The following is a 27,632-nucleotide window of genomic DNA, read 5'->3' as shown; positions in this document are numbered from 1 at the left end:
CGCGGGGGTGAATGTTGCTCCGCGGGGGTGAATGTTGCTCCGCGGGGGTGAATGTTGCTCCGCGGGGGTGAATGTTACTCCGTGGGGGTGAATGTTACTCCGGGGGGGTGAATGTTACTCCGGGGGGGTGAATGTTACTCCGGGGGGGTGAACGTTACTCGGGGGGTGGGGGGTGAATGTTACTCCGGGAGGGGGGTGAATGTTGCTCCGCGGGGGTGAATGTTACTCGGGGGGGGGGGTGAATGTTACTCCGTGGGGGTGAATGTTACTCGGGGGGGGGGGGGGGGTGAATGTTACTCGGTGGGGGTGAATGTTGCTCCGCGGGGGTGAATGTTGCTCCGCGGGGGTGAATGTTGCTCCGCGGGGGTGAATGTTGCTCCGCGGGGGTGAATGTTGCTCCGCGGGGGTGAATGTTGCTCCGCGGGGGTGAATGTTGCTCCGCGGGGGTGAATGTTGCTCCGCGGGGGTGAATGTTGCTCCGCGGGGGTGAATGTTGCTCCGCGGGGGTGAATGTTGCTCCGCGGGGGTGAATGTTGCTCCGCGGGGGTGAATGTTGCTCCGCGGGGGTGAATGTTGCTCCGCGGGGGTGAATGTTGCTCCGCGGGGGTGAATGTTGCTCCGCGGGGGTGAATGTTGCTCCGCGGGGGTGAATGTTACTCCGCGGGGGTGAATGTTACTCCGCGGGGGTGAATGTTACTCCGCGGGGGTGAATGTTACTCCGCGGGAGTGAATGTTACTCCGCGGGAGTGAATGTTACTCCGCGGGGGTGAATGTTACTCCGTGGGGGTGAATGTTACTCCGTGGGGGTGAATGTTACTCCGTGGGGGCGAATGTTACTCCGTGGGGGTGAATGTTACTCCGTGGGGGTGAATGTTACTCCGTGGGGGTGAATGTTACTCCGTGGGGGCGAATGTTACTCCGTGGGGGCGAATGTTACTCCGCGGGGGTGAATGTTACTCCGTGGGGGTGAATGTTACTCCGTGGGGGTGAATGTTACTCCGTGGGGGGTGAATGTTACTCCGTGGGGGCGAATGTTACTCCGTGGGGGTGAATGTTACTCCGTGGGGGCGAATGTTACTCCGTGGGGGCGAATGTTACTCCGCGGGGGTTGAATGTTACTCGGTGGGGGCGAATGTTACTCCGCGGGGACGAATGTTACTCCGGTCGGGGGTGACGGTTACTCGGTGGGGGCGGAATGTTACTCGGTGGGGGCGAATGTTACTCGGTGGGGCGAATGTTACTCGGTGGGGGTGAATGTTACTCGGTGGGGGGTGAATGTTACTCGGTGGGGGTGAATGTTGCTCCGCGGGGGTGAATGTTGCTCCGCGGGGGTGAATGTTGCTCCCCGCGGGGGTGAATGTTGCTCCGCGGGGGGTGAATGTTACTCCGTGGGGGTGAATGTTACTCCGGGGGGGTGAATGTTACTCCGGGGGGGGTGAACGTTACTCGGGGGGTGGGGGGTGAATGTTACTCCGGGAGGGGGGTGAATGTTGCTCCGCGGGGGTGAATGTTACTCGGGGGGGGGGGTGAATGTTACCTCCGTGGGGGTGTGAATGTTACTCGGGGGGGGGGGGGTGAATGTTACTCGGTGGGGGGTGAATGTTGCTCCGCGGGGGTGAATGTTGCTCCGTGGGGGTGAATGTTACTCCGTGGGGGTGAATGTTACTCCCGTGGGGGTGAATGTTACTCCGGGGGGTGAATGTTACTCCGGGGGGGTGAACGTTACTCGGGGGGTGGGGGGTGAATGTTACTCCGGGAGGGGGGTGAATGTTGCTCCGCGGGGGTGAATGTTACTCGGGGGGGGGGTGAATGTTACTCCGTGGGGGTGAATGTTACTCGGGGGGGGGGCGGGGTGAATGTTACTCGGTGGGGGTGAATGTTGCTCCGCGGGGGTGAATGTTGCTCCGCGGGGGTGAATGTTGCTCCGCGGGGGTGAATGTTGCTCCGCGGGGGTGAATGTTGCTCCGCGGGGGTGAATGTTACTCCGCGGGGGTGAATGTTACTCCGCGGGGGTGAATGTTACTCCGCGGGGGTGAATGTTACTCCGCGGGGGTGAATGTTACTCCGCGGGGGTGAATGTTACTCCGTGGGGGTGAATGTTACTCGGTGGGGGCGAATGTTACTCCGCGGGGACGAATGTTACTCCGTGGGGGTGACTGTTACTCCGTGGGGGTGACGGTTACTCCGTGGGGGTGACGGTTACTCCGTGGGGGTGACGGTTACTCCGTGGGGGTGACGGTTACTCCGTGGGGGTGACGGTTACTCCGTGGGGGTGACGGTTACTCCGTGGGGGTGAATGATACTCGGTGGGGGCGAATGTTACTCGGTGGGGGTGAATGTTACTCCGCGGGCGTGAATGTTACTCCGTGGGGGTGACGGTTACTCCGTGGGGGTGAATGTTATTCGGTGGGGGTGAATGTTACTCCTTGGAGGTGAATGTTACTCCGTGGGGGTGAATGTTACACCGTGGGGGTGAATGTTACACCGTGGGGGTGAATGTTACACCGTGGGGGTGAATGGTACTCCGTGGGGGTGAATGTTACTCCGTGGGGGTGAATGTTACTCCGTGGGGGTGAATGTTACTCCGTGGGAGTGAATGTTACTCCGTGGGGGTGAATGTTACTCCGTGGGGGTGAATGTTACTCCGTGGGGGTGAATGTTACTCCGTGGGGATGAATGTTACTCCGTGGGGGTGAATGATACTCCGTGGGGGTGAATGTTACTCCGTGGGGGTGAATGTTACTCCGTGGGGGTGAATGTTACTCCGTGGGGGTGAATGTTACTCGGTGGGGGTGACGGTTACTCGGTGGGGGTGACGGTTACTCGGTGGGGGTGACGGTTACTCGGTGGGGGTGACGGTTACTCGGTGGGGGTGACGGTTACTCGGTGGGGGTGAATGTTACTCCGTGGGGGTGAATGTTACTCCGTGGGGGTGAATGTTACTCCGTGGGGGCGAATGTTACTCGGCGGGGGCGAATGTTACTCGGCGGGGGCGAATGTTACTCGGCGGGGGCGAATGTTACTCGGCGGGGGCGAATGTTACTCGGCGGGGGCGAATGTTACTCGGCGGGGGCGAATGTTACTCGGCGGGGGCGAATGTTACTCGGCGGGGGCGAATGTTACTCGGCGGGGGCGAATGTTACTCGGCGGGGGCGAATGTTACTCGGCGGGGGCGAATGTTACTCGGCGGGGGCGAATGTTACTCGGCGGGGGCGAATGTTACTCGGCGGGGGCGAATGTTACTCGGCGGGGGCGAATGTTACTCGGCGGGGGCGAATGTTACTCGGCGGGGGCGAATGTTACTCGGCGGGGGCGAATGTTACTCGGCGGGGGCGAATGTTACTCGGCGGGGGCGAATGTTACTCGGCGGGGGCGAATGTTACTCGGCGGGGGCGAATGTTACTCGGCGGGGGCGAATGTTACTCGGCGGGGGCGAATGTTACTCGGCGGGGGGCGAATGTTACTCGGCGGGGGCGAATGTTACTCGGCGGGGGCGAATGTTAGTCCGTGGGGGTGGACGATACTTTGTGAGGGATTGTGTTTCTCGAGGGTTGAACATTACTGTCTTTCTCTTTCAGCATGAAGAGGGCATCCTCTCTGAATTATCTCAATCGAACCAGTGATGAATCTTTCCAGGTGAGGCTATTCAAAACACTGACTACTGCCGGACTGAACACGCGTGAGCCAGACACAGTGACCTGCGCAGGACTGAACACGCGTGAGCCAGACACACTGACCTGCACAGGACTGAACACGTGTGTGCCTGACACACTGACCTGCACAGGACTGAACACGCGTGAGCCAGACACACTGACCTGCACAGGACTGAACACGCGTGAGCCAGACACACTGACCTGCGCAGGACTGTACACGCGTGAGCCAGACACACTGACCTGCGCAGGACTGAACACGAGTCAGCCATACACTGGCCTGCGCAGTACTGAACACGCGTGTGCCTGACACACTGACCTGCGCAGGACTGAACACGCGTGAGCCAGACACACTGACCTGCACAGGACTGAACACGCGTGAGCCAGACACACTGGCCTGCGCAGGACTAAACACACGTGAGCCAGACACACTGACCTGCACAGGACTGAAAACGCGTGAGCCAGACACACTGACCTGCACAGGACTGAACACACGTGAGCCAGACACACTGACCTGCACAGGACTGAACACCCGTGAGCCAGACACACTGACCTGCGCGGGGCTGAACACGCGTGAGCCAGACACACTGACCTGCACAGGACTGAACACGAGTCAGCCACGCTCCACCTCTCGCTCATACACCCACTCTTTCTCGCTCACACGCCCTCTTTTCAGAATGTTATGTTGCCTGGTTGAGTGGAGATCTCTTAAGTTGTGTGTTTGATCTGGTTTTATTTCAGGGATCTCGGAGTACCTTAGCCGAGTCGAGGGGACTGAGTGCCAGTAACGTGGACCTATCACATCACTCTATCCTGGAGCAGAACTAAACCCTTTCTGAGAGTGAGGTGTGCCCCCTTGTGACGGCGAGGGGCGTGGTGTTGGCCAGTGGCTGAATTGCTACAGCCTTCAATTGGAATCTCCGTCAAGTGGAATTGAAGACTGTACAGTCCATGTAAATAATCCAGAGCAGTGCCTGTCAGTGGGTACAGGCACTCCCCCCTATTCTCAGCCCAGCCTCCACACACAACTTCACTCGAATCGCAGCGGACATGTTTCTGTGACCAGGAGTGAGTTAACAGGACTGACCTCTGACAGGGGTGGCGTTAGCCAACTGCCCGCCACCCACCACCAAAACAACCCAGTTCTCTCTGCCTGAACTTCGGCAGCCTGTATCCCATCCCCAGCTCTCTGCCTGTACCCCACCTCCAGCTCTCTGCCTGTGCCCCAGCGCCCTCTGCCTGAACTTCGGCAGCCTGTATCCCACCCCCAGTGCCCTCTGCCTGTACTATCAACAGCCTGTACCCCATCCCCAGCTCTCTGCCTGTACCCCACCTCCAGTTCTCTGCCTGTACCCCATCCCCAGCTCTCTGCCTGTACTTCGGCAGCCTGTACCCCAACCCCTGCTCTCTGCCTGTACTGTCAATAGCCTGTACCTCACCCCATCCCACTGTCTGTACTTCAGCAGCCTTGACCCCAGCACCCTCTGCCTGTACGGTCAGCAGCCTGTACCCCACCCCCCAGCTCTCTGCCTGTACTGTCATCAGCCTGTACCCCACCCCCTGCCCTCTGTACTGTCATCAGCCTGTACCCCACACCCAGCTCTCTGCCTGTTCTGTCAGCAGCTGGTACCCCCTCCCCAGCTCGCTGCCTGTACTGTTAGCAGCCTGTACCCCCCCCCCCACGCTCTCTGCCTGTATTGTCAGCAGCCTGTACCCCACACCCAGCTCTCTGCCTGTTCTGTCAGCAGCTGGTACCCCCTCCCCAGCTCGCTGCCTGTACTGTTAGCAGCCTGTACCCCCCCCCCCCCCACGCTCTCTGCCTGTATTGTCAGCAGCCTGTACCCCACCCCCAGTTCGCTGCCTGTCCTTAGTTTATTTTTAACCCCTTCAAGGAATGTGGGCTTCCTTGGCTTGGCCAGTCTGTTTCAAACTCACCTGATGTACGAGCGGAATCTACCCAGCCTCCTGCTGCAGTAAGTTTCGAATTCCCCTAGCACAGCGAGGGAGTCGGTTTCGAATTCCCCTGACACAGGGAGTCGGTTTCGAATTCCCGTGACAGTGAGAGAGTTGGTTTCGAATTCCCCTGGCACAGTGAGTGAGTCGGTTTCGAATTCCCCTGGCACAGTGAGTGAGTCGGTTTCGAATTCCCCTGGCACAGTGAGTGAGTCGGTTTCGAATTCCCCACACACATTGAGGGAGTCGGTTTCGAATTCCCCTGACAGTGAGGGAGTCGGTTTCGAATTCCCCTGACAGTGAGGGAGTCGGTTTCGAATTCCCCTGACAGTGAGGGAGTCGGTTTCGAATTCCCCTGACAGTGAGGGAGTCGGTTTCGAATTGCCCTGACAGTGAGGGAGTCGGTTTCGAATTCCCCTGACAGTGGGGGGAGTCTGTTTCAAATTCCCCTGACAGTGAGGGAGTCGGTTTCGAATTGCCCTGACAGTGAGGGAGTCGGTTTCGAATTGCCCTGACAGTGAGGGAGTCGGTTTCGAATTCCCCTGACAGTGGGGGGAGTCTGTTTCGAATTCCCCTGACAGTGAGGGAGTCGGTTTTGAATTCCCCTGACAGTGAGAGAGTCGGTTTCGAATTGCCCTGACAGTGAGGGAGTCGGTTTCGAATTCCCCTGACAGTGGGGGGAGTCTGTTTCGAATTCCCCTGACAAGGAATGAGTTGGTTTCTAATTCCCTGGTTGAAGTGGACATTCCGAGTTCCCGAGGAGGAAACCAGCCGATTCTTCCGGGAGTTTTCCAGAGAAAGATTACAACACAACTGGGGACCAAACGGCCCATCCTCTCCCTGTGGCTCTCTGAGAGAGCTGTGCAATGAATCCCTCTCCCACTCGCGCTCTCCCCATTGCACTCTGATTCTCTTTTTCAAATCTTTTAAAAGTAAAAGCAGGTTAGCACTGCTGCCTCACGGCGCCGAGGACCCGGGTTCGATCCCGGCTCTGGGTCACTGTCCGTGTGGAGTTTGCACATTCTCACCATATGGGCATGGGTTTCATCCTCAAAAGCTGTGCAGGGTAGGTGGATTGGCCACGCTAAATTGCCCCTTAATTGGAACCAGTGAAATGGGTTCTGTAAATTTATTTTTGAAGTGAAAGCCAAGCGCTGTGGATGCTGGCAATCGGAGATTGGATAAAATGCTGGGCGGGCAGCACCGGCGGGAATTCAATCCCCCAGGACTTCGCTTTAGATCCGAAACGTTAACTCTACTTCTCTCGACACTGATGCTGCCAGACCTGCTGAGATTATCCAGCAGTCTGTTTCTCTCCGTTCTGAAAGTTCCTATCGAATCACCCCCCCCCCCCCCCCCCCCCGCCAAAAAAATGCCCTTTTCAAGCAGCACCTTCCAAATCCCAACAACTCGCTTTGTAAAAATACTCGTCTCGCTGTGTAAGAACATTCTCCTGGCCTTGTCTCTGCTTCTTTCACTGAAATCCTGACTCTGCTGCAAGGCAGCTGTGTCCCGTCCGACCTGGCTGATCGGCCGCTGAATGCTTCACCATCCTCTGCTTCTTTCTGCCATCCTGTGCTGAGGGCTCAGAGTCACTGCTGTCTGTCACCAACCTCATTCTCAGAGCAGACCGCCTGGATTGATGCACGTTGCACGTTCTGCTGTGAGTTTCGGTAAGCCGATTAACTTCGCTCCCTGCACAGCTCTGCCCCACCATCACCCCAGACGGGACAATGATCAGGTACACACACTACACACACGGTGTCTGGGGTTGGTCATTCTCGGACATGATTTGCTGGAACACTAATTTGACATGTTTGATGTTTGATGAAGGTTGGACAAATCCTCACATTCCCGGCCTAATTCCTGAATGTCGGGTTAATCACAACTCAGTTTCTCTTGCTTGTAGATTTTAACGATGTGAATTTGATTTAAATATCTTTACAGATGTCAATTTCTGACAATTAATATACTTGAATCAGCTACTGGAAGCCTGGGCCGAGATTGATTTGACGTTAGGCCCAGGCCGCGCTCCTGGTACAAGCTCCAATCGGTTTTACTGGAATAAAATTTGATTTTGAAAAAGAGACGATGATCGAATTTCAATTTTTGTACCAGCAGGAGGTTGTATGGGAAGCAGATCACCAGCACCCCCACACACACTGTACCCCACCCCCACACACACTGTACCCCACCCCACCCCCACACACACTGTACCCCACCCCTACACACACACTGTACCCCACCCCCACACACACTGTACCCCACCCCTACACACACACTGTACCCCACCCCCACACACACACTGTACCCCGCCCTCACCCCCACACACACTGTACCCCACCCCACCCCCACACACACTGTACCCCACCCCCACAAACACTGTACCCACCCCCACACACACACTGTACCCCACCCCCACACACACTGTACCCCACCCCCACACACACTGTAACCCACCCCCACACACACTGTACCCCACCCCCACACACACTGTACCCACCCCCACACACACTGTACCCCACCCCCACACACACACTGTACCCCACCCCGCCACCCCCGCACACACACTGTACCCACCCCGCCCTCATCCCCACACACACTGTACCCCACCCCCACACACACTGTACCCCACACACACACTGTACCCCACCCCACCCCCACACACACACTGTACCCCACCCCCACACACACACTGTACCCCACCCCGCCCTCACCCCACACACACTGTACCCCACCCCCCACACACACTGTACCCCACCCCCCACACACACTGTACCCCACCCCCAAACACACTGTACCCCACCCCACCCCCACACACACTGTACCCCATCCCCACACACACACACTGTACCCCACCCCGCCCTCACCCCCACACACACTGTACCCCACCCCCAGCCCCACACACACTGTACCCCACCCACCCCCACACACACTGTACCCCACCCCACCCCCACACACACTGTACCCCACCACCACACACACACTGTACCCCACCCCCACACACACTGTACCCCACCCCCCACACACACTGTACCCCACCCCCACAACACACACTGTACCCCACCCCCACACACACTGTACCCCACCCCCACACACACTGTACCCCACCCCACCCCCACACACACTGTACCCCACCCCCACAGCACACACTGTACCCCACCCCACACACACACACACACTTCACCCCACCCCGCCACCCCCACACACACACAGTACCCCAACCCCACCCCCACACACACACACTGTACCCCACCCACTCCCCACCCCCACACACACTGTACCCCACCCCGCCACCCCAACCCTCACACACACTGTACCCCATCCCACTCCCACCCCTACACACACTGTACCCCACCCGGCCACCCCCCACCCGCACACACACACTGTACCCCATCCCGCCACCCCACCCTCACATACACACTGTACCCCACCCGCCACACACACACACACACTGTACCCCACCTCCACCCTCCACACACACACACACACTGTACCCCACCCCACTCCCCACCCCCCACACACACACACACTGTACCCCACCCCACTCCCCACCCCCACACACACTGTACCCCACCCCGCCACCCCCACACACACACTGTACCCCACCCCCACACACACACACACATTGTACCCCCCACCCCCCACCCCCACCCCACACACTGCACTGTACCCCACCCCGCCACCCCCACACACACACTGTACCCCACCCCACCCCCACACACACACACACACTGTACCCCATCCCACTCCCCACCCCCACACACGCACTGTACCCCATCCCACTCCCCACCCTCACACACACACTGTACCCCACCCCACTCCCCACCCCCACACACACACTGTACCCCATCCCGCCACCCCACCCTCACACACACTGTACCCCATCCCACTCCCCACCCTCACACACACACTGTACCCCATCCCACTCCCACCCCCCACACACACACTGTACCCCATCCCACTCCCACCCTCACACACACACTGTACCCCACCCCACCCTCACACACACACTGTACCCCACCCCACCCTCACACACACACACTGTACCCCACCCCACTCCCCACCCTCACACACACACTGTACCCCACCCCACCCCCACACATACACTGTACCCCACCCCACCCTCACACACACACTACCCCATCCCACTCCCCACCCTCACACACACACTGTACCCCACCCCACCCTCACACACACACTGTACCCCACCCCACTCCCCACCCCCACACACACACACACTGTACCCCACCCCACTCCCCACCCCCACACACACTGTACCCCACCCCGCCACCCCCACACACACACTGTACCCCACCCCCACACACACACACACATTGTACCCCACCCCACTCCCCACCCCCACACACTGTACCCCACCCCGCCACCCCCACACACACACTGTACCCCACCCCACCCCCACACACACACACACACTGTACCCCACCCCACCCCCACACACACACACATTGTACCCCAACCCACCCTCACACACACACTGTACCCCATCCCACTCCCCACCCCCACACACACACTGTACCCCATCCCACTCCCCACCCTCACACACACACTGTACCCCACCCCACTCCCCACCCCCACACACACACTGTACCCCATCCCGCCACCCCACCCTCACACACACTGTACCCCATCCCACTCCCCACCCTCACACACACACTGTACCCCATCCCACTCCCCACCCCCACACACACACTGTACCCCATCCCACTCCCCACCCTCACACACACACTGTACCCCATCCCACTCCCCACCCTCACACACACACTGTACCCCACCCCACCCTCACACACACACTGTACCCCACCCCACCCTCACACACACACACTGTACCCCACCCCACTCCCCACCCTCACACACACACTGTACCCCACCCCACCCCCACACATACACTGTACCCCACCCCACCCTCACACACACACTGTACCCCATCCCACTCCCCACCCCCCACATACACACTGTACCCCACCCCCACACACACACTGTACCCGATCCCGCCACCCCACCCCCACACACACACTGTACCCCATCCCGCCACCCCACACACACACTGTACCCCATCCCACTCCCCACCCCTACACACACACTGTACCCCATCCCACTCCCCACCCTCACACACACACTGTACCCCATCCCACTCCCCACCCTCACACACACTGTACCGCATCCCACTCCCCACCCTCACACACACACTGTACCCCATCCCACTCCCCACCCCTACACACACACTGTACCCCATCCCACTCCCCACCCTCACACACACTGTACCCCACCCCACCCCCACACACACTGTACCCCATCCCACTCCCCACCACCACACACACACTGTACCCCATCCCACTCCCCACCCTCACACACACACTGTACCCCATCCCACTCCCCACCCTCACACACACACTGTACCCCATCCTACTCCCCACCCTCACACACACTGTACCGCATCCCACTCCCCACCCTCACACACACACTGTACCCCATCCCACTCCCCACCCCTACACACACACTGTACCCCATCCCACTCCCCACCCTCACACACACTGTACCCCACCCCACCCCCACACACACACTGTACCCCATCCCACTCCCCACCCTCACACACACACTGTACCCCACCCCACCCCCACACACACACTGTACCCCATCCCACTCCCCACCCTCACACACACACTGTACCCCATCCCATTCCCCACCCTCACACACACTGTACCCCACCCCACCCCCACACACACACTGTACCCCATCCCGCCACCCCCCACACACACTGTACCCCATCCCACTCCCCACCCCCACATACACACTGTACCCCACCCCCACACACACACTGTACCCGATCCCGCCACCCCACCCCCACACACACACTGTACCCCATCCCGCCACCCCACACACACACTGTACCCCATCCCACTCCCCACCCCCACATACACATTGTACCCCATCCCACTCCCCACCCCCACACACACTGTACCCCACCCCACCCCCACACACACACTGTACCCCATCCCGCCACCCCACACACACACTGTACCCCATCACACTCCCCACCCCCACATACACACTGTACCCCATCCCACTCCCCACCCTCACACACGCACTGTACCCCACCCCACCCCCACACACACACTGTACCCCATCCCACTCCCCACCCTCACACACACACTGTACCCCACCCCACCCTCACACACACACACTGTACCCCACCCCACCCTCACACACACACTGTACCCCACCCCACTCCCCACCCTCACACACACACTGTACCCCACCCCACACACACACTGTACCCCATCCCACTCCCCACCCTCACACACACACTGTACCCCATCCCACACCCCACCCCACACCCCCACACACACTGTACCCCATCCCGCCACCCCACCCCCACACACACACTGTACCCCATCCCACTCCCCACCCTCACACACACACTGTACCCCATCCCACTCCCCACCCTCACACACACACTGTACCCCATCCCGCCACCCCACCCTCACACACACTGTACCCCACCCCACTCCCCACCCTCACACACACACTGTTCCCCATCCCACTCCCCACCCTCACACGCACTGTACCCCATCCCACTCCCCACCCTCACACACACACTGTTCCCCATCCCGCTCCCCACCCCCACACACACTGTACCCCATCCCACTCCCCACCCTCACACACACACTGTACCCCATCCCACACCCCACCCCCACACACACACTGTACCCCATCCCACTCCCCACCCTCACACACACACTGTACCCCATCCCACCCCCACACACACACTGTTCCCCATCCCACTCCCCACCCTCACACACACACTGTACCCCATCCCACTCCCCACCCCCACACACACACTGTACCCCATCCCACTCCCCACCTTCACACACACTGTTCCCCATCCCACTCCCCACCCTCACACACACACTGTTCCCCATCCCACTCCCCACCCCCACACACACACACTGTACCCCATCCCACTCCCCACCCCCACACACACACTGTACCCCATCCCACTCCCCACCTTCACACACACTGTTCCCCATCCCACTCCCCACCCTCACACACACACTGTACCCCATCCCGCTCCCCACCCCCACACACACACTGTACCCCATCCCACTCCCCACCCCCACACACACACTGTACCCCATCCCACTCCCCACCTTCACACACACTGTTCCCCATCCCACTCCCCACCCTCACACACACACTGTACCCCATCCCACTCCCCACCCTCACACACACACTGTTCCCCATCCCGCTCCCCACCCCCACACACACACTGTACCCCATCCCACTCCCCACCCTCACACGCACTGTACCCCATCCCACTCCCCATCCTCACACACACTGTTCCCCATCCCACTCCCCACCCTCACACACACACTGTACCCATTCCCACCCTCACACACACACACTGTACCCCATCCCACTCCCCACCCTTACACACACACACTGTACCCCACCCCACCCTCACACACACTGTACCCCATCCCACTCCCCACCCCCACACACACACTGTACCCCATCCCGCTCCCCACCCTCACACACACACTGTACCCCACCCCACCCTCACACACACACTGTACCCCACCCTCACACACACTGTGCCCCATCCCACTCCCCACCCCCACACACACACACTGTACCGCATCCCACTCTCCACCCCCACACACACACTGTTCCCCACCCCACCCTCACACACACTGTACCCCATCCCACTCCCCACCCCCACACACACACTGTACCCCATCCCACTCCCCACCCCCACACACACACTGTACCCCATCCCACTCCCATCCCGCCACCCCACCCCCACACACACACTGTACCCCATCCCACTCCCCACCCCCACACACACACACTGTACCCCATCCCACTCCCCACCCCCACACACACACTGTACCCCATCCCACTCCCCACCCCCATCCCGCCACCCCACCCCCACACACTCACTGTACCCCATCCCACTCCCCACCCCCACACACACACGGTTCCCCATCCCACTCCCCACCCTCACACACACACTGTACCCCATCACAATCCCCACCCTCACACACACACTGTACCCCATCCCACTCCCCACCCTCACACACACACTGTACCCCATCCCACTCCCCACCCTCACACACACACTGTACCCCATCCCACTCCCCACCCTCACACACACACTGTACCCCATCCCACTCCCCACCCTCACACACACACTGTTCCCCATCACACTCCCCACCCTCACACACACACTGTACCCAATCCCACTCCCCACCCCCATCCCGCCACCCCACCCCCACACACTCACTGTACCCCATCCCACTCCCCACCCCCACACACACTGTTCCCCACCCTCTCACACACACTGTACCCCATCCCACTCCCCACCCTCACACACACACTGTACCCCATCCCACTCCCCACCCTCACACACACACTGTACCCCATCCCACTCCCCACCCTCACACACACACTGTTCCCCATCCCACTCCCCACCCTCACACACACACATTACCCCATCCCACTCCCCACCCCCATCCCGCCACCCCACCCCCACACACTCACTGTACCCCATCCCACTCCCCACCCCCACACACACTGTTCCCCACCCTCTCACACACACTGTACCCCATCCCACTCCCCACCCCCATCCCGCCACCCCACCCCCACACACACACTGTACCCCATCCCACTCCCCACCCTCACACACACACTGTACCCCATCCCACTCCCCACCCCCACACACACACTGTACCCCATCCCACTCCCCACCCCCACATACACACTGTTCCCCATCCCACTCCCCACCCTCACACACACACTGTTCCCCATCCCACTCCCCACCCTCACACACACTGTACCCCATCCCACTCCCCATCCCCACACACACACTGTACCCCATCCCACTCCCCACCCCCACACACACACACACTGTACCCCATCCCACTCCCCACCCCCACACACACACTGTTCCCCATCCCACTCCCCACCCCCACACACACACTGTACCCCATCCCACTCCCCACCCTCACACACACACTGTACCTCATCCCACTCCCCACCCTCACACACACACTGTACCCTATCCCACTCCCCACCCCCACACACACACACTGTACCCCATCCCACTCCCCACCCCCACGCACACACACTGTACCCCATCCCACTCCCCACCCCCACACACACACTGTACCCCATCCCACTCCCCACCCTCACACACACACTGTACCCCATCCCACTCCCCACCCTCACACACACACTGTACCCCATCCCGCCACCCCACCCTCACACACACTGTACCCCACCCCACTCCCCACCCTCACACACACACTGTTCCCCATCCCACTCCCCACCCTCACACGCACTGTACCCCATCCCACTCCCCACCCTCACACACACACTGTTCCCCATCCCGCTCCCCACCCCCACACACACTGTACCCCATCCCACTCCCCACCCTCACACACACACTGTACCCCATCCCACACCCCACCCCACACCCCCACACACACTGTACCCCATCCCGCCACCCCACCCCCACACACACACTGTACCCCATCCCACTCCCCACCCCCACACACACACTGTACCCCATCCCACTCCCCACCTTCACACACACTGTTCCCCATCCCACTCCCCACCCTCACACACACACTGTTCCCCATCCCACTCCCCACCCCCACACACACACACTGTACCCCATCCCACTCCCCACCCCCACACACACACTGTACCCCATCCCACTCCCCACCTTCACACACACTGTTCCCCATCCCACTCCCCACCCTCACACACACACTGTACCCCATCCCGCTCCCCACCCCCACACACACACTGTACCCCATCCCACTCCCCACCCCCACACACACACTGTACCCCATCCCACTCCCCACCTTCACACACACTGTTCCCCATCCCACTCCCCACCCTCACACACACACTGTACCCCATCCCACTCCCCACCCTCACACACACACTGTTCCCCATCCCGCTCCCCACCCCCACACACACACTGTACCCCATCCCACTCCCCACCCTCACACGCACTGTACCCCATCCCACTCCCCATCCTCACACACACTGTTCCCCATCCCACTCCCCACCCTCACACACACACTGTACCCAATCCCACCCTCACACACACACACTGTACCCCATCCCACTCCCCACCCTTACACACACACACTGTACCCCACCCCACCCTCACACACACTGTACCCCATCCCACTCCCCACCCCCACACACACACTGTACCCCATCCCGCTCCCCACCCTCACACACACACTGTACCCCACCCCACCCTCACACACACACTGTACCCCACCCTCACACACACTGTGCCCCATCCCACTCCCCACCCCCACACACACACACTGTACCGCATCCCACTCTCCACCCCCACACACACACTGTTCCCCACCCCACCCTCACACACACTGTACCCCATCCCACTCCCCACCCCCACACACACACTGTACCCCATCCCACTCCCCACCCCCACACACACACTGTACCCCATCCCACTCCCCACCCTCACACACACACTGTACCCCATCCCACTCCCCACCCTCACACACACACTGTACCCCATCCCACTCCCCACCCTCACACACACACTGTTCCCCATCACACTCCCCACCCTCACACACACACTGTACCCAATCCCACTCCCCACCCCCATCCCGCCACCCCACCCCCACACACTCACTGTACCCCATCCCACTCCCCACCCCCACACACACTGTTCCCCACCCTCTCACACACACTGTACCCCATCCCACTCCCCACCCTCACACACACACTGTACCCCATCCCACTCCCCACCCTCACACACACACTGTACCCCATCCCACTCCCCACCCTCACACACACACTGTTCCCCATCCCACTCCCCACCCTCACACACACACATTACCCCATCCCACTCCCCACCCCCATCCCGCCACCCCACCCCCACACACTCACTGTACCCCATCCCACTCCCCACCCCCACACACACTGTTCCCCACCCTCTCACACACACTGTACCCCATCCCACTCCCCACCCCCATCCCGCCACCCCACCCCCACACACACACTGTACCCCATCCCACTCCCCACCCTCACACACACACTGTACCCCATCCCACTCCCCACCCCCACACACACACTGTACCCCATCCCACTCCCCACCCCCACATACACACTGTTCCCCATCCCACTCCCCACCCTCACACACACACTGTTCCCCATCCCACTCCCCACCCTCACACACACTGTACCCCATCCCACTCCCCATCCTCACACACACACTGTACCCCATCCCACTCCCCACCCCCACACACACACACACTGTACCCCATCCCACTCCCCACCCCCACACACACACTGTTCCCCATCCCACTCCCCACCCCCACACACACACTGTACCCCATCCCACTCCCCACCCTCACACACACACTGTACCTCATCCCACTCCCCACCCTCACACACACACTGTACCCTATCCCACTCCCCACCCCCACACACACACACTGTACCCCATCCCACTCCCCACCCCCACGCACACACACTGTACCCCATCCCACTCCCCACCCCCACACACACACTGTACCCCATCCCACTCCCCACCCTCACACACACACTGTACCCCATCCCACTCCCCACCCTCACACACACACTGTACCCCATCCCGCCACCCCACCCTCACACACACTGTACCCCACCCCACTCCCCACCCTCACACACACACTGTTCCCCATCCCACTCCCCACCCTCACACGCACTGTACCCCATCCCACTCCCCACCCTCACACACACACTGTTCCCCATCCCGCTCCCCACCCCCACACACACTGTACCCCATCCCACTCCCCACCCTCACACACACACTGTACCCCATCCCACACCCCACCCCACACCCCCACACACACTGTACCCCATCCCGCCACCCCACCCCCACACACACACTGTACCCCATCCCACTCCCCACCCCCACACACACACTGTACCCCATCCCACTCCCCACCTTCACACACACTGTTCCCCATCCCACTCCCCACCCTCACACACACACTGTTCCCCATCCCACTCCCCACCCCCACACACACACACTGTACCCCATCCCACTCCCCACCCCCACACACACACTGTACCCCATCCCACTCCCCACCTTCACACACACTGTTCCCCATCCCACTCCCCACCCTCACACACACACTGTACCCCATCCCGCTCCCCACCCCCACACACACACTGTACCCCATCCCACTCCCCACCCCCACACACACACTGTACCCCATCCCACTCCCCACCTTCACACACACTGTTCCCCATCCCACTCCCCACCCTCACACACACACTGTACCCCATCCCACTCCCCACCCTCACACACACACTGTTCCCCATCCCGCTCCCCACCCCCACACACACACTGTACCCCATCCCACTCCCCACCCTCACACGCACTGTACCCCATCCCACTCCCCATCCTCACACACACTGTTCCCCATCCCACTCCCCACCCTCACACACACACTGTACCCAATCCCACCCTCACACACACACACTGTACCCCATCCCACTCCCCACCCTTACACACACACACTGTACCCCACCCCACCCTCACACACACTGTACCCCATCCCACTCCCCACCCCCACACACACACTGTACCCCATCCCGCTCCCCACCCTCACACACACACTGTACCCCACCCCACCCTCACACACACACTGTACCCCACCCTCACACACACTGTGCCCCATCCCACTCCCCACCCCCACACACACACACTGTACCGCATCCCACTCTCCACCCCCACACACACACTGTTCCCCACCCCACCCTCACACACACTGTACCCCATCCCACTCCCCACCCCCACACACACACTGTACCCCATCCCACTCCCCACCCCCACACACACACTGTACCCCATCCCACTCCCATCCCGCCACCCCACCCCCACACACACACTGTACCCCATCCCACTCCCCACCCCCACACACACACACTGTACCCCATCCCACTCCCCACCCCCACACACACACTGTACCCCATCCCACTCCCCACCCCCATCCCGCCACCCCACCCCCACACACTCACTGTACCCCATCCCACTCCCCACCCCCACACACACACGGTTCCCCATCCCACTCCCCACCCTCACACACACACTGTACCCCATCACAATCCCCACCCTCACACACACACTGTACCCCATCCCACTCCCCACCCTCACACACACACTGTACCCCATCCCACTCCCCACCCTCACACACACACTGTACCCCATCCCACTCCCCACCCTCACACACACACTGTACCCCATCCCACTCCCCACCCTCACACACACACTGTTCCCCATCCCACTCCCCACCCCCACACACACACTGTACCCCATCCCACTCCCCACCTTCACACACACTGTTCCCCATCCCACTCCCCACCCTCACACACACACTGTACCCCATCCCGCTCCCCACCCCCACACACACACTGTACCCCATCCCACTCCCCACCCCCACACACACACTGTACCCCATCCCACTCCCCACCTTCACACACACTGTTCCCCATCCCACTCCCCACCCTCACACACACACTGTACCCCATCCCACTCCCCACCCTCACACACACACTGTTCCCCATCCCGCTCCCCACCCCCACACACACACTGTACCCCATCCCACTCCCCACCCTCACACGCACTGTACCCCATCCCACTCCCCATCCTCACACACACTGTTCCCCATCCCACTCCCCACCCTCACACACACACTGTACCCAATCCCACCCTCACACACACACACTGTACCCCATCCCACTCCCCACCCTTACACACACACACTGTACCCCACCCCACCCTCACACACACTGTACCCTATCCCACTCCCCACCCCCACACACACACTGTACCCCATCCCGCTCCCCACCCTCACACACACACTGTACCCCACCCCACCCTCACACACACACTGTACCCCACCCTCACACACACTGTGCCCCATCCCACTCCCCACCCCCACACACACACACTGTACCGCATCCCACTCTCCACCCCCACACACACACTGTTCCCCACCCCACCCTCACACACACTGTACCCCATCCCACTCCCCACCCCCACACACACACTGTACCCCATCCCACTCCCCACCCCCACACACACACTGTACCCCATCCCACTCCCCACTCCCATCCCGCCACCCCACCCCCACACACACACTGTACCCCATCCCACTCCCCACCCCCACACACACACACTGTACCCCATCCCACTCCCCACCCCCACACACACACTGTACCCCATCCCACTCCCCACCCCCATCCCGCCACCCCACCCCCACACACTCACTGTACCCCATCCCACTCCCCACCCCCACACACACACGGTTCCCCATCCCACTCCCCACCCTCACACACACACTGTACCCCATCACAATCCCCACCCTCACACACACACTGTACCCCATCCCACTCCCCACCCTCACACACACACTGTACCCCATCCCACTCCCCACCCTCACACACACACTGTACCCCATCCCACTCCCCACCCTCACACACACACTGTACCCCATCCCACTCCCCACCCTCACACACACACTGTTCCCCATCACACTCCCCACCCTCACACACACACTGTACCCAATCCCACTCCCCACCCCCATCCCGCCACCCCACCCCCACACACTCACTGTACCCCATCCCACTCCCCACCCCCACACACACTGTTCCCCACCCTCTCACACACACTGTACCCCATCCCACTCCCCACCCTCACACACACACTGTACCCCATCCCACTCCCCACCCTCACACACACACTGTACCCCATCCCACTCCCCACCCTCACACACACACTGTTCCCCATACCACTCCCCACCCTCACACACACACATTACCCCATCCCACTCCCCACCCCCATCCCGCCACCCCACCCCCACACACTCACTGTACCCCATCCCACTCCCCACCCCCACACACACTGTTCCCCACCCTCTCACACACACTGTACCCCATCCCACTCCCCACCCCCATCCCGCCACCCCACCCCCACACACACACTGTACCCCATCCCACTCCCCACCCTCACACACACACTGTACCCCATCCCACTCCCCACCCCCACACACACACTGTACCCCATCCCACTCCCCACCCCCACATACACACTGTTCCCCATCCCACTCCCCACCCTCACACACACACTGTTCCCCATCCCACTCCCCACCCTCACACACACTGTACCCCATCCCACTCCCCATCCTCACACACACACTGTACCCCATCCCACTCCCCACCCCCACACACACACACACTGTACCCCATCCCACTCCCCACCCCCACACACACACTGTTCCCCATCCCACTCCCCACCCCCACACACACACTGTACCCCATCCCACTCCCCACCCTCACACACACACTGTACCTCATCCCACTCCCCACCCTCACACACACACTGTACCCTATCCCACTCCCCACCCCCACACACACACACTGTACCCCATCCCACTCCCCACCCCCACGCACACACACTGTACCCCATCCCACTCCCCACCCCCACACACACACTGTACCCCATCCCACTCCCCACCCTCACACACACACTGTACCCCATCCCACTCCCCACCCCCACACACACACACACATGTACCCCATCCCACTCCCCACCCCCACACACACACTGTACCCCATCCCACTCCCCACCCCCACGCACACACACTGTACCCCATCCCACTCCCCACACCAACACACACACTGTACCCCATCCCACTCCCCACCCTCACACACACACTGTTCCCCATCCCACTCCCCACCCCCATCCCGGCACCCCACCCCCACACACACACACTGTACCACATCCCACTCCCCACCCCCACACACACACTGTACCCCATCCCACTCCCCACCCCCTTCCCGCCACCCCACCCCCACACACACACACTGTACCCCACCCACTCCCCACCCCCACACACACTGTTCCCCACCCTCTCACACACACTGTACCCCATCCCACTCCCCACCCCCATCCCACCACCCTACCCCCACACACACACTGTACCCCATCCCACTCCCCACCCCCACACACACACTGTACCCCATCCCACTCCCCACCCCTACACACACACTGTTCCCCATCCCACTCCCCACCCTCACACACACACTGTACCCCATCCCACTCCCGACCCTCACACACACTGTACCCACTCCCCACCCTCACACACACACTGTTCCCCATCCCACTCCCCACCCTCACACACACTGTACCCCATTCCACTCCCCACCCTCACACACACACTGTTCCCCATCCCACTCCCCACCCTCACACACACTGTACCCCATCCCACTCCCGACCCTCACACACACTGTACCCACTCCCCACCCTCACACACACACTGTTCCCCATCCCACTCCCCACCCTCACACACACACTGTACCCCATCCCACTCCCCACCCCCACACACACACACTGTACCCCATCCCACTCCCCACCCCCATCCCGCCACCCCACCCCCACACACTCACTGTACCCCATCCCACTCCCCACCCCTACACACACACTGTTCCCCATCCCACTCCCCACCCTCACACACACACTGTACCCCATCCCACTCCCGACCCTCACACACACTGTACCCACTCCCCACCCTCACACACACACTGTTCCCCATCCCACTCCCCACCCTCACACACACTGTACCCCATTCCACTCCCCACCCTCACACACACACTGTTCCCCATCCCACTCCCCACCCTCACACACACTGTACCCCATCCCACTCCCGACCCTCACACACACTGTACCCACTCCCCACCCTCACACACACACTGTTCCCCATCCCACTCCCCACCCTCACACACACACTGTACCCCATCCCACTCCCCACCCCCACACACACACTGTACCCCATCCCACTCCCCACCCCCATCCCGCCACCCCACCCCCACACACTCACTGTACCCCATCCCACTCCCCACCCCCATCCCGCCACCCCACCCCCACACACTCACTGTACCCCATCCCACTCCCCACCCCCATCCCGCCACCCCACCCCCACACACACACTGCACCCCATCCCACTCCCCACCCTCACACACACACTGCACCCCATCCCACTCCCCACCCTCACACACACACTGTACCCCATCCCACTCCCCACCCCCACACACACACACTGTTCCCATCCCACTCCCCACCCTCACACACACACTGTTCCCCATCCCACTCCCCACCCTCTCACACACACTGTACCCCATCCCACTCCCCACCCTCACGCACACACTGTACCCCATCCCACCCCCACACACACACTGTACCCCATCCCACTCCCCACCCTCACACACACACTGTACCCCATCCCACTCCCCACCCTCACACACACACTGTACCCCATCCCACTCCCCACCCTCACACACACACTGTACCCCATCCCACTCCCCACCCCCATCCCGCCACCCCACCCCCACACACTCACTGTACCCCATCCCACTCCCCACCCCCATCCCGCCACCCCACCCCCACACACACACTGCACCCTATCCCACTCCCCACCCTCACACACACACTGCACCCCATCCCACTCCCCACCCTCACACACACACACTGTACCCCATCCCACTCCCCACCCCCACACACACACACTGTTCCCATCCCACTCCCCACCCTCACACACACACTGTTCCCCATCCCACTCCCCACCCTCACACACACACTGTTCCCCATCCCACTCCCCACCCTCACACACACACTGTTCCCCATCCCACTCCCCACCCTCACACACACACTGTTCCCCATCCCACTCCCCACCCTCACACACACACTGTACCCCATCCCACTCCCCACCCCCACACACACACACTGTACCCCATCCCACTCCCCACCCTCACACACACACTGTACCCCATCCCACTCCCCACCCCCACACACACACTGTACCCCATCCCACTCCCCACCTTCTCACACACACTGTACCCCATCCCACTCCCCACCCTCACACACACACTGTACCCCATCCCACCCCCACACACACACTGTACCCCATCCCACTCCCCACCCTCACACACACACTGTACCCCATCCCACTCCCCACCCTCACACACACACTGTTCCCCATCCCACTCCCCACCCTCACACACACACTGTACCCCATCCCACTCCCCACCCTCACACACACACTGTACCCCATCCCACTCCCCACCCCCACACACACACACTGTACCCAATCCCACTCCCCACACACACACTGTACCCCATCCCGCTCCCCACCCCCACACACACACTGTACCCCATCCCACTCCCCACCCCCACACACACACTGTTCCCCATCACACTCCCCACCCCCACACACACACTGTACCCCATCCCACTCCCCACCCCCACACACACACTGCTCCCCATCCCGCTCCCCACCCCCACACACACACTGTACCCCATCCCACTCCCCACCCCCACACACATTGTACCCCATCCCACCCCCACACACACACTGTACCCCATCCCACCCCCACCCCCACACACACACTGTACCCCATCCCACTCCCCACCCCCACACACACACTGTACCCCATCCCACTCCCCACCCCCACACACACACACTGTACCCAATCCCACTCCCCACACACACACTGTACCCCATCCCGCTCCCCACCCCCACACACACACTGTACCCCATCCCACTCCCCACCCCCACACACACACTGTTCCCCATCCCGCTCCCCACCCCCACACACACACTGTACCCCATCCCACTCCCTACCCCCACACACATTGTACCCCATCCCACCCCCACACACACACTGTACCCCATCCCACCCCCACACACACACTGTACCCCATCCCACCCCCACCCCCAAACACACACTGTACCCCATCCCACTCCCCAGCCTCACACACACACTGTACCCCACCCCACCCTCACACACACACTGTACCCCATCCCACTCCCGACCCTCACACACACACTGTACCCCATCCCACTCCCGACCCTCACACACACACACTGTACCCCATCCCACTCCCGACCCTCACACACACTGTACCCCATCCCACTCCCCACCCTCACACACACACTGTACCCCATCCCACTCCCCACCCCTACACACACACTGTACCCCATCCCGCTCCCCACCCTCACACACACACTGTACCCCATCCCACCCCCACACACACACTGTACCCCATCCCACTCCCCACCCTCACACACACACTGTACCCCATCCCACTCCCGACCCTCACACACACACTGTACCCCATCCCACTCCCCACCCTCACACACACACTGTACCCCATCCCACTCCCCACCCCCACACACACACACTGTACCCAATCCCACTCCCCACACACACACTGTACCCCATCCCACTCCCCACCCCCACACACACACTGTTCCCCATCCCGCTCCCCACCCCCACACACACACTGTACCCCATCCCACTCCCCACCCCCACACACATTGTACCCCATCCCACCCCCACACACACACTGTACCCCATCCCACCCCCACCCCCACACACACACTGTACCCCATCCCACTCCCCACCCTCACACACACACACTGTACCCCATCCCACTCCCCACCCCCACACACACACACTGTACCCAATCCCACTCCCCACACACACACTGTACCCCATCCCGCTCCCCACCCCCACACACACACTGTACCCCATCCCACTCCCCACCCCCACACACACACTGTTCCCCATCCCGCTCCCCACCCCCACACACACACTGTACCCCATCCCACTCCCTACCCCCACACACATTGTACCCCATCCCACCCCCACACACACACTGTACCCCATCCCACTCCCCACCCTCACACACACACTGTACCCCATCCCACTCCCGACCCTCACACACACTGTACCCCATCCCACTCCCCACCCTCACACACACACTGTACCCCATCCCACCCCCACACACACACTGTACCCCATCCCACTCCCCACCCTCACACACACACTGTACCCCATCCCACTCCCGACCCTCACACACACACTGTACCCCATCCCACTCCCCACCCTCACACACACTGTACCCCATCCCACTCCCCACCCTCACACACACACACTGTACCCCATCCCACTCCCCACCCTCACACACACACTGTACCCCATCCCACTCCCCACCCTCACACACACACTGTACCCCATCCCACTCCCCACCCTCACACACACGCTGTTCCCCATCCCACTCCCCACCCTCACACACACTGTACCCCATCCTACTCCCCACCCTCACACACACACTGTACCCCATCCCACTCCCCACCCTCACACACACACTGTACCCCATCCCACTCCCCACCCTCACACACACACTGTTCCCCATCCCACTCCCCACCCTCACACACACACTGTACCCCATCCCACTCCCCACCCTCACACACACACTGTACCCCATCCCACTCCCCACCCTCACACACACACTGTACCCCATCCCACTCCCCACCCTCACACACACACTGTACCCCATCCCACTCCCCACCCTCACACACACGCTGTTCCCCATCCCACTCCCCACCCTCACACACACTGTACCCCATCCTACTCCCCACCCTCACACACACACTGTACCCCATCCCACTCCCCACCCTCACACACACACTGTACCCCATCCCACTCCCCACCCTCACACACACACTGTTCCCCATCCCACTCCCCACCCTCACACACACACTGTACCCCATCCCACTCCCCACCCTCACACACACACTGTACCCCATCCCACTCCCCACCCTCACACACACACTGTACCCCATCCCACTCCCCACCCCCATCCCGCCACCCCACCCCCACACACTCACTGTACCCCATCCCACTCCTCACCCCCATCCCGCCACCCCACCCCCACACACACACTGCACCCCATCCCACTCCCCACCCTCACACACACACTGTACCCCATCCCACTCCCCACCCCCACACACACACACTGTTCCCATCCCACTCCCCACCCTCACACACACACTGTTCCCCATCCCACTCCCCACCCTCACACACACACTGTACCCCATCCCACCCCCACACACACACTGTACCCCATCCCACTCCCCACCCTCACACACACACTGTACCCCATCCCACTCCCCACCCCCACACACACTGTACCCCATCCCACTCCTCACCCCCATCCCGCCACCCCACCCCCACACACACACTGCACCCCATCCCACTCCCCACCCTCACACACACACTGTACCCCATCCCACTCCCCACACACACACACTGTTCCCATCCCACTCCCCACCCTCACACACACACTGTTCCCCATCCCACTCCCCACCCTCACACACACACTGTACCCCATCCCACCCCCACACACACACTGTACCCCATCCCACTCCCCACCCTCACACACACACTGTACCCCATCCCACTCCCCACCCCCACACACACACTGTACCCAATCCCACTCCCCACCCTCACACACACTGTACCCCATCCCACTCCCCACCCCCACACACACACTGTTCCCCATCCCACTCCCCACCCTCACACACACACTGTACCCCATCCCACTCCCCACCCCCACACACACACTGTACCCCATCCCACCCCCACACACACACTGTACCCCATCCCACCCCCACACACACACTGTACCCCATCCCACCCCCACACACACACTGTACCCCATCCCACTCCCCACCCTCACACACACACTGTACCCCATCCCACTCCCCACCCCCACACACACACTGTACCCAATCCCACTCCCCACCCTCACACACACTGTACCCCATCCCACTCCCCACCCTCACACACACACTGTACCCCATCCCACTCCCCACCCTCACACACACACTGTACCCCATCCCACTCCCCACCCTCACACACACACTGTACCCCATCCCACTCCCCACCCTCACACACACGCTGTTCCCCATCCCACTCCCCACCCTCACACACACTGTACCCCATCCTACTCCCCACCCTCACACACACACTGTACCCCATCCCACTCCCCACCCTCACACACACACTGTACCCCATCCCACTCCCCACCCTCACACACACACTGTTCCCCATCCCACT

The 27,632-nt window shown here is 61.2% G+C and overlaps 1 protein-coding gene across 8 annotated transcripts in view; it reads left to right on the top strand.

The window, feature by feature from the left end:
- The window catches only part of LOC140411246 (kinesin light chain 1-like), a 669,745-nt gene extending 662,055 nt beyond the window's left edge, over positions 1-7,690 (top strand). For all 8 annotated transcript variants that reach the window (XM_072500365.1, XM_072500366.1, XM_072500367.1 and 5 more), the window contains 2 exons: positions 3,579-3,636; positions 4,392-7,690. In XM_072500365.1, coding sequence (XP_072356466.1) covers positions 3,579-3,636; positions 4,392-4,478 — 145 coding nt within the window. In that variant the 3' untranslated portion in view covers positions 4,479-7,690. The remainder of the gene's footprint in view (positions 1-3,578; positions 3,637-4,391) is intronic.
- The last annotated feature ends 19,942 nt before the right edge of the window (positions 7,691-27,632 follow it).

This window comes from Scyliorhinus torazame, chromosome 4, assembly GCF_047496885.1.
Source record: "Scyliorhinus torazame isolate Kashiwa2021f chromosome 4, sScyTor2.1, whole genome shotgun sequence".
Taxonomy (NCBI): Eukaryota; Metazoa; Chordata; class Chondrichthyes; order Carcharhiniformes; family Scyliorhinidae; genus Scyliorhinus; species Scyliorhinus torazame.
The sequence above is the reverse complement of the archived record's forward strand: the minus strand, read 5'-3'. Positions and strand labels throughout refer to the sequence as shown.